Source organism: Ailuropoda melanoleuca, chromosome 13, assembly GCF_002007445.2.
Source record: "Ailuropoda melanoleuca isolate Jingjing chromosome 13, ASM200744v2, whole genome shotgun sequence".
Taxonomy (NCBI): Eukaryota; Metazoa; Chordata; class Mammalia; order Carnivora; family Ursidae; genus Ailuropoda; species Ailuropoda melanoleuca.
Window position 1 is genome coordinate 9,723,248 of NC_048230.1, and position 9,964 is coordinate 9,733,211.

Below are 9,964 nucleotides of genomic sequence, written 5' to 3' on the forward strand. Positions count from 1 at the left end.
TAGTTTTTTGCATTAATCTGGCAGGCCTCATCACCTTGCTCTTGAAGGCTAGGTCCATTGTTCTTCACTTTTCTGTGTTTTCCGTAGTTTTGGTGAATTAAAAAGCAATCTCTTGCCCATATGTTCAAAAATAATTGTGCTTTTTGCCCACAGGGCATACGAGCCTCTTAAACCTAATTCTGTAGTTCAGGTCATTCTGCAGCTTTGAAAATACTGATCCGTGAGTGGCTTCCTAGGTCCTATTCTCTGATACTCTAGAAAGTTGCCAGCCATAATAATAAAGGCTTTGATTAGGGAGCTAAGGCCCCTGGAATTGTGACCATTTTATGAATCCTCTTGTTTAATGTAAAGTAGTAAAAAGATTAATTCCTGTCTCTTAAGACCCTGGGGCTACAGAATATAGGTTTGTGTGCATGTGTGTAAATAATCACATATGATTTCATTTTTCTGGCATGTATTACTTGTAAAGCTACTATTTGTATATAGCAAAAGAGTTTCAAACTGTACCGGAAGTGTAGAGTAAAAAATGAGCTTTCTACCTTTGACCCCCAGTGATCTCTTTTCCTCACCTGAGAGTTGAGCATAATAGGCAGTGTATATATAGCATGTCCATGTAAAGGCACATGTGCACACATATATGTGCACACCCACACACACATTCCCTTTATAAAGCAGAAGTGGTGACATACTACACACATGGTTCTGCACTTTGCTCTTTTCATATACAAATATTAGATGGGGGGGTTGCTTGTAAGAAGTAACTGCATCCCAGTGACAGATCTGCTCTATTCAGTAGATTGTATCATGTTTAGCACTGTTACCTTGACTCTTAGGGAATACTGTTGTGTTTGAATTTGTGTGAGGATGTCAATTATTGCTCTGAAACTAAAAATTTCCAGGACAGTGTATGTATTTTTTGAGAGGTAGAGATGCAGAGTAGCATTTCTTCAAAACTCTTTTTTTTCTTCTTAGGAAAAGAATTCCACGGCAACATCATTAAAGTGTCGTTTGCTACCAGAAGACCTGAATTCATGAGAGGAGGTGGAAGTGGAGGTGGACGACGAGGTAAGACACTTGTTGCTCACAGGCCTGGGTGTTGTACAAAGGGTTTGAATTTGAGTCCATGTTCTGTCTCTAGTGTGTGAACTACTGCCTCTTTCTCCCCCTAAGATAGAAGTGGAAAAAACCTAAGGTAGAAGATTTTTTCCTTCTATCTTAAAGTGAGAGTGGGTAGAGAAGGGAGATTGGGTAAATAAGGTATCGTAATAGGTAAGGAAGTAGTAGGAAGAAGGTTCTAGAAATCCCTTTGGAAAGCTTTGTGGCAGTTTGTTATTCACCTGGAGATCAGGAGGTAATTGTTTAAATGATACCTAATTAGGTAATCTGACCAGTTTATAAGTTCCCTGATACAGTGGCTGCCACCTTGTTCATTTCTATTGTGTTTAATTTCTTGAATTTGAAATACATCTTCTCTACCTTTATCACTAAGATACTCAAACCAAAGAGGGTATTATAATAGAAAGTGGACTTTGAAATTTTTTGGTGCATTATTTGCACTGTAATGTGTGCCGGGAGTCTTTTCCCACTTTTCTTGGATTTACTGAGTAAAGCCTCAAATGAAAGAATCAGAGCTCTACTATAGGGGTTAATTTTGGGGATGGCCACCCAGTTATTGATGGTTGCTTGCTCTTAATTTTTTCATCTGGTGCTTTTCCTCTGCTGTGTTAATGTCAGCTGCTGATTTTTCTCTCCCGCCCTTCTTTACCCCAGGCCGTGGAGGATATAGAGGTCGTGGAGGCTTTCAGGGGAGAGGTGGAGATCCCAAAAGTGGGGACTGGGTTTGCCCTAATCCGTAAGTATCCTATTTACTCTGGCGGTAGTAGGAGTTGGGATTGGGGTTGGAGGATGCAAGAGGGGGTTCTGATTCAATTGGAAACTGTTGAACATTTTTATTTGCCCCCTTTCTCAGGTCATGTGGAAATATGAACTTTGCTCGAAGGAATTCCTGCAACCAGTGTAATGAGCCCAGACCAGAGGACTCTCGTCCCCCAGGAGGAGGTGGGTCGCTTTTTAACAGCATCTACATGGTACTTATCTTCTGACTAGCAATTAAGAGTGGTTTACATTATCCTTTTGATCTCACTGGTTTGCATCTCTACCTTGCAGACTTCCGGGGAAGAGGCTACGGTGGAGAGAGGGGCTATAGAGGTCGTGGGGGCAGAGGTGGAGACCGAGGTGGCTACGGAGGAGACAGGAGTGGCGGTGGCTACGGAGGAGACAGAAGTGGCGGCGGCGGCTACGGAGGAGATAGAAGTGGGGGTGGCTATGGTGGAGACAGAAGTGGGGGCGGCTATGGTGGGGACCGAGGAGGCGGTTACGGTGGGGACCGAGGAGGTGGCTATGGAGGAGACCGAGGAGGCGGCGGCTATGGAGGAGACCGAGGAGGTGGTTATGGAGGAGACCGAGGTGGCGGCTACGGTGGAGACCGAGGAGGAGGCTATGGAGGAGACCGAGGCGGCTATGGAGGAGACCGCAGTGGGGGGGGCTATGGAGGAGACCGCGGTGGCGGCAGGGGCTACGGTGGAGACCGAGGTGGCGGCTATGGAGGTGACAGGAGTGGGGGCGGCTATGGAGGAGACCGAGGCGGCTATGGAGGCAAAATGGGAGGAAGGTGAGTATTAGAATGTACTTGTTAACCATTTTACCTCACTGCTCCTAGGCTTTAGGATCTGAGCCCTTTTTGTCACATTTTCTTAAGGTCCAGTTTTTTGGAACTTGAATTTTTCATTGGAAGTTCTCTCAGTGAGGATGGAGAATATTCATTTAGTTTCCTATTTAGAAATTTCTGAAACTCACTTTGTTTAGGAAATTCTGTTTCACAAATCTTTATGTCGGTGTGTGTGTATATGAATATGTGCTATTCTTCCTCATGGCTAAAGATAATTGAGATTGAGATATAATTTGAAATTGTATGTAAATCAGAGGTTCTTAATCTAAGTGAGGGGGGCACACCTTTCATAGGGGTGTGTTTTCTGAAATCCTATGTGTTGTACCACCCTGTAGTTGTTTCTGTGGAGATTCTGGTAATAGCTGTTCCAGATGAAAATCACTGATGGTAGGTACTGATGGCAGTGTGTTGTCACGTGAATGGCCTAGAAGCAGACAAAGTTGAACCACCAGTGATATGAAAGAACTTCAGTTATTATACTAAGCATCGGTATGCCAGAGGCAGTATAGGGTAGTGAGAATTAGTGTGCATGTGGTTAAGAGCATGTTTTTCAGAGATAAGACTTCTCTGGGTTCAAATTCTGGCTCCACCATAGGTCACTATGTGACCTTAGGCAAGTTACTTAACCCTTTGGAATATCAGTGTTCTCATCTATAAACTGGGGCTAACAATACCTCCTTCGTGGAGTCGTATTAGATTACTATGCTATGACAGTTCCTGGCCCATGGTAAGTGCTATATAATTGTTAGCTATTAGTAATTATCTTTTTTTTTTTTTTTTAAGATTTTTTATTTATTTATAAGACAGAGATAGAGACAGCCAGCGAGAGAGGGAACACAAGCAGGGGGAGTGGGAGAGGAAGAAGCAGGCTCATAGCAGAGGAGCCTGACGTGGGGCTCGATCCCATAACGCCGGGATCACGCCCTGAGCTGAAGGCAGACGCTTAACCGCTCTGCCACCCAGGCGCCCCTAGTAATTATCTTTTGAACTCTTCTTACTGTGCGGGAAATCCTGTGGAAGTATCTATATTCTTTAGTCCTCCTCTTAACCCCGTGAGGTAGATGTATTTCCCATTTTATGGAGTAAGAAACACTGAGTACTTTTCCAAGGTCACATAGTAAGTGGCAGACCCAGAATTCTTACATGACAATGTTTGCTTGCCTAGTTCTGTGATGCCACTCTTCTGTTTAGAGTGCTGGAATTGGCACAGTCTCTGACCTGAAATACCGCAGTGGTTTGGAGTCCTTATTCTAGATGGGAAGTTTTGAAGAGAGCTAGTGATAGCAAAAAGCTTCTTCTAGGAACTTTGTGTCTTAAAGCTGATAAATTAGACATTTATTAAGTACCTTCTAGGAGTAGAGAAATAAATTAGGTATGGTGTCATTCTTACAGAAATTGTCAAACCAACACCAGTCACCAGCACGCTGAGGAAGTGTCTGATGCTCCCCTTTGGTAGAAAATTAGAATTTAGTCTGGCTCTTTATTTTTTTTCCTAGAAACGACTACAGAAATGATCAGCGCAACCGACCATACTGATGACTGTTTTGAATGTTCCTTTGTCTCTGACATGATCCATAGTGAAATTGCCAGAGTTTTGCCTGCTGCTTTCCTCGTGGCCTCTTCTTGGGTAGTGAAATTAAGTGACATTTGGATTTTTATTTGGGTGGGAGGGCTGGGACAGTTTTTCTTTTAGAAATGTCCGTTAAAATTTTCCCATTTAGTTTCCAACCTCCTTTCCAAGCCTTGAAGCTAAGTGCGTTGTAAAATATTGCCAAAATGGAAAGTGTTTTGTATTACTGCAATAAAGGCTGCTTGTTTTGTGGACTTTTGTATATTAGTGCATTGTTCTGTCACACTCAGGATTCAGTTACAGCAGACTCTAACCCTAAAGAATTAAGAAATGCATTGTTTAATGAACTGAAAATGTATCTTTCAACAATACTGAACTCCTACTCTGTTTAGAGTAATAGTTTGCAAGAATGACTGCATGTCAGAATTACCTGAGGAGGTTGTCAGAATTACAGATTCCTAGGCCTCACCCCAGGTCTAACTGATCAGAACGTGTTAAGTGTGGAAAGCTAGGCCTAGGAATCTATATCAGGCTCACCAGGTGGTTTTGATACAGTCAGTTTAATTGCAGTTTACAGTTGTGAACCATTTATTTAGGGCAGTGTTCTAGATGTTAGGAATGTGAGGTCTGAGGGCTAGGTAGGAAGAGTAAGGATTTGATAAGCCAGGGTCCAGATACCAGTGTGCATGGTATGTTACTTAAAGAACTATCTCTCCTACCCTTACCAAGGGTGAGGCATTGCATGAGACGCTGGGTATGTTGCCCATCAAGCAAACAGTATACAGTCTGACAAGCACTCCAGTAAGAGTAAGTACAAGGTGTTTTGAAGGCTGATCGGAAGGACGCTTAATCCAGTCACGTGGGGACAAGGAGGTTTGGTAAGTCTTGAGGGAAGGGTAGGAGTTGGCCAAGTACGAAGGCTGGGTGAGGAAATGGTGTTCCCAGCAGAAAACTAACGACATGAACAAATGAGTCAGGAGTTAAGAGAAAGAGTGGAGAGCAAGCTCTGCGTTTAGGAATTGTATGTAGCGTGTTGTGGTTAGAGGGAGGAGTTCGAGGAGGGGCCTGTGCAAGGTAAGACTGGAGAGGTAAGCAAGGCTGGTGACAAGATCCTTGCATTTCGTTTTTCCCATGCCTCCAAATAGGGAGTCATTAAAAGATTTTAACCAGGGGAGTGGCCTGACCTGAGTGGCGTCAACTGAAAGATGCTTATGGCTGCATTGTGGAGACGCTGGACTGGAGACGGAATGGTAAGCCAGGTGAGAGAGATACTGGTCTGAGCTCAGTGACTGGATGAGGAGGGGAGAACTAAATTGATTTGAGAAATGAGGAGGGACATTTAACAGGCTTTGGCTGGATGTTAGAAACTGTGGGGAGAGAAGTCAGGTTTCTGGCCTGGTAATTGTGTAGATGTGCTGGGAGACACTGGGAAAAGAAACAGGTTTGGGAGCAAGATTTGGGGAGTGATTTCAGTAGGCAGCCGGGTGTGCAAATCTGCAGCTTAGAAAAAGTGGCATTCAACATAACACCCTGATTTTTTTTCTTTACTGACTTCTGTCTCCTTTGCTAGTTTCTCTACTTGACCATCACATGTTGGAAATTTCTCAGGGCTTGTTCTGATCTCCTTTGTCTTTCTGTTCACAACCACTTTTATCCTGGAAGAACTCATTCAGACTGTGGCTTTAAATACCTTCTAATACAGTGATGACTACCAAATTTAAGTCTCTAGTTTTGACCTTTTAACTCTGGATTATATTCACCTTCCTACTTGACCTAGTCTTTTTTTTTTAAACGATTTTATATATTTATTTGAGAGTGTGAGAGGGCGCGCAAGTGCTCAAGTTGGGGGGGGGGCAGAGGGAGAAGCAGACTCCCTGTGAGCGGGGAGCTGGACATGGGGCTCAATCCCGGGACTTAGGATCATGACCTGAGCCAAAGGCAGACACTTAACCAACTGAGCCATACAGGTGTCCCTCTGTTAGACCTTTTCATTAGGATGTACTGAACAGAACATTTTTTTTTTCTTTTGGTGACCTTGCCGGGACTAAACGAACTTTTGATCTCCCTTTTCAGATCAGTTTCTCTTTTCCTAGGCTTCCTCATCTCAGTAAATGTCTTCACTGTCCTCCCAGACCAGATAGAAAACTTGAGTTTACATTTGATTTCTCTTTCATTCATCCTGTACCTGCAAGTCTTTTTAATTCTGTGTCCAAAATATAACTCAAAACCATCTTTATATTCTTGGTTACAATGCAGGTACGAACTATAATCATCTCTCTTGTGTACAGTTGCGAAGCCCATTAATAGGTCCCCCTACACAGTCTTGTTCCTCTAAAATCTGTTTTTCCCATAGCAGCCAAATGATACTGTAAAGATATGAATGACAGTGTTGTGCCTTCTTAAAAGCCTTTCGTTGACTTTTTAAATTTTAATTGTAGGCTTCATGCCCAATGTGGGACGTAAACTCACAACACTGAGTTTGAGAGTCATATGCTCTACTGACTGAGCCAGCCAGGCACCCCATTGACTTTTATTATATGTAGGCTATAAATTCCTTACTCTGGCTTGCAGAGCCCTTATGATCTGGCCTCTGTCTCCCTCTCCAACCTTATTATATAACATTTATCCATACTTACCTTGCTTTAACCACATTGGTCATAATTACTTCTGCTTCAGTATCTTTGCATATGCTTTGTCTAGGATTCTCCTTCCTCAAATACTCACGTGGCTGACTCCTTTTCACTGCAGTGTTGGGTCAGATTCCAGCCCCCGTCCCTGGCCTTCCTATTTAAAACACTGCCTCTCTCCAGTGACACTCATATCTCCTTTTATAATGTCATCACAGTATCTATCACTATTGGGAATGACCTTTTTGTGGTTGTCAGTTTCTCTCTCTCCATTAGAATATAAGCTCCAGGAGAGGAGAGAACCTTGTCTGTTGTTCACTGTTCTACCCTACTGCCTAGAACAGTGTTAGGCTCAGAGTAGGTACTCAATGAATATTGACTAAATAAATGAATCTGTTATTTGAGATTTGAGATTAATGAGAGCCATTAAAATACATATGGTAAAGTGCTGAGTAGATATAATTATGGTAAGACTGTCTAGAGTACTGCTTCCCCATCCAAGCTGTATACTAGAATTAGGAAGTTTTTTAAAGCACAAGGATGCTGGGTTCCACTCCAAGACAGTGAAATCTGTTAGGCCTGGGCATTTAAAAAAAAAAAAAAAAGAACCTCAGTTGATTTTAATGATTTGGGGAGACGGTATGTAGAGAGAGAAGAGCCTAGGACAGGACCCTGAGAAATGCTAATATTTGATCAAGATAATAGACGAGGATTCTGAGATAAAGATTGGGAATTCCCAGTTGGTAGAGGTGTTGGTAGAACCCAAGGGAAAGTGGATTTTAAGGAGGGAGAAGCTAGTGGTGTCAGCTGCTCAAGCCAGGCCAAGTCATGCAAAGGATAGAAAGCAGTGATATTTAGTGATAGGGAGGTTTTAAATTGTCTTACCACAGGGCTTCCCAACCTCAGTCCTACTGACATTTGGATTGGATAGTTCTTTGCTGTGGGGGCTGCCCTGGGCATTGTAGGATGTTTAGCAGCATCCCTGGCCTCTACCACAAGACACCAGTAGCAGCCTCCAGTTGTGACAACTAAAAATGTCTCCCAATATTGCCAAATGTCCTTTTGGGGGCAAAATTGCCCCTTTTGAGAACCACTGCCTTAGCAAAAGCCTTTTCGGTAGAGAATTGAATTCTGAACTGCAACTGAAGTGGGATGGTGAATAATAGAAATTAGAGAGATGGAGGAGACCAGTAATACGGGCAACTAAGACTAGATTATGAAGAGTGGTTAGAGGTGGGGTGAGTTAGGAGGCATCTAGGCAGGGATGTGGGTTTGTGGGAGATTGTTTTTTAGGATGGTTATAAAGCATGTTTATACACTCCTTGCAAGGAAATGGGGATAATTAATATTCACATCCCTTGAAGGAATGGTGACTATAACACTGGTGAAGGATTTGCCTTAGAAGAGGAGAATGCCTCTTGTGTTGTTACTGGAGGTGAGGATAGTTGCAGATGATGATAATGATAACAGACATTTAACATCTATTGGGAGGTTACCATGTACCAGGTACTATTAAAAGCAGTCTGTGTGTTAACTAATTCTCACAGCAATGCTGTGAATCAAGGAGGTATAGGAAACACTTCAGAGAAGAGGTGAATGGTATAAATGATTTTGATTGCCATGTAGAAGGGGCTTTTCAGAGGGTAAATTAAAGTGAGGAACAGAGGCCCTGAGAGGCTAAGCAGCTTGCTCAGGGTCACCTCTCTAGCGGTGGCAGAGTCAGGATTCTAATCCAAGGATCTGGCCTTAGGGTCTGTGCTCTTTTCTATGTATAAGGATGCTTATAAAAGAGGTGGCAGGAAGTTGAGGTAATTCCATCTGATGTCTTTTTCTGTCCTGAGTAAAGTAAAGTATAGTGGTCTGCTGAGAGTTGGGGGATATGATAGAAGGTTTGAAGAGACTGTAGTAAATGGGAGGGTAGCAGAGAAGGCTTAAAACAACCATTGTAGGAAATAGGAAAGTGTTGTGATTAGGAACCCATAAAATTGCCAGACAACAATAAGAGCTCAGTTAACATAGGGGAGAAGTGTTTTGTAGATACAGTCTGTATGGATATGTGATTTTTCTCCATCTTTAATCAGCAACTTGTTTATAGGAACACAGGCAGTTTGATTCAGGGTTAGGGATTTTACTAGTAAGATACTAGTAACCAGAACAAAAATTTCAAATTTGTCTCGTACCTCGTAGAGGTATAAGAAGAGTGAGGATAGTGGTTGAAGGATGAAGTCCAGGCTGAGTGGGAAGAAAAAAAGTAAGGCAGTTAAGAATGTAGGGACGTCAAGAGCATAGTGTTATTAATGAGATTCAAAGAACTGGTAGTGGGGATAAAAAGAACTGGATAGATAGCTTTGGGTCTGAAAATAGATGTTTAGGATTTTGGAGATGAAGCAATTCCTAGGGATGACGGGTGAGGTGTGACCATGGAACTGGGTGGCTGAAGTGAATGGAAGGGAGAGGAGATGGGGTGTTGGATGGTTGTTACCATCATGGTGATAGCAAGACTAAGGTTTAGGCGATGAATGAGAGAAAATAGAGAAGTGGACCAGAGAGTGTGATAACTAGAGAGCCAAGACCCACAGAGAAGTGGTGGGTCTAGAGTCCCAGAGTGATTTTTATATGAAGGCACAGGATAATGGTGACATTGAAAGGAATGGAGGAGGATAAGCAACACCTAAGACTTTGGGAAGAGGCTAGTTCAAGGGAGAGAGCCAGATTTCGGTGATAGCACAGAGATGGAGGAGAATGTTGGAAGAGGAGGAGGGTGTATATGCCTTTTGTTTCTGCTGCCATCAGAGGGTGTATTCAGAGGTTTCATTAGAAAGAGAGGAGAGAGAAGAGGGGGGAACTTATATTTTGGGTGGTGCCCAAAGAGCAATATCAACAGATGCTGTTGGCTGAGATAAGTGGGCATTTCAGGCTTCAGAGAGAAACTGGCCACAGCTTGGATTGAGCATGTTTGTCAGAGTGTTGCATCTAGGTGGCTTTGGTGCTGAGAATGCTCTAGTCTGTTGGTGGTGTACCAGATGGTGTGTGCTCTCT

At 42.9% G+C, this 9,964-nt stretch overlaps 1 protein-coding gene across 2 annotated transcripts in view; it reads left to right on the forward strand.

Moving 5' to 3' along the window:
- The window catches only part of TAF15 (TATA-box binding protein associated factor 15), a 28,336-nt gene extending 23,784 nt beyond the window's left edge, over positions 1–4,552 (forward strand). For both annotated transcript variants that reach the window (XM_034639898.1, XM_002923623.4), the window contains exons 12-16: positions 973–1,065; positions 1,771–1,852; positions 1,970–2,058; positions 2,167–2,671; positions 4,225–4,552. In XM_034639898.1, the coding sequence (XP_034495789.1) occupies positions 973–1,065; positions 1,771–1,852; positions 1,970–2,058; positions 2,167–2,671; positions 4,225–4,264 (809 nt within the window). In that variant the 3' untranslated portion in view covers positions 4,265–4,552. The remainder of the gene's footprint in view (positions 1–972; positions 1,066–1,770; positions 1,853–1,969; positions 2,059–2,166; positions 2,672–4,224) is intronic.
- Positions 4,553–9,964: the final 5,412 nt, after the last annotated feature.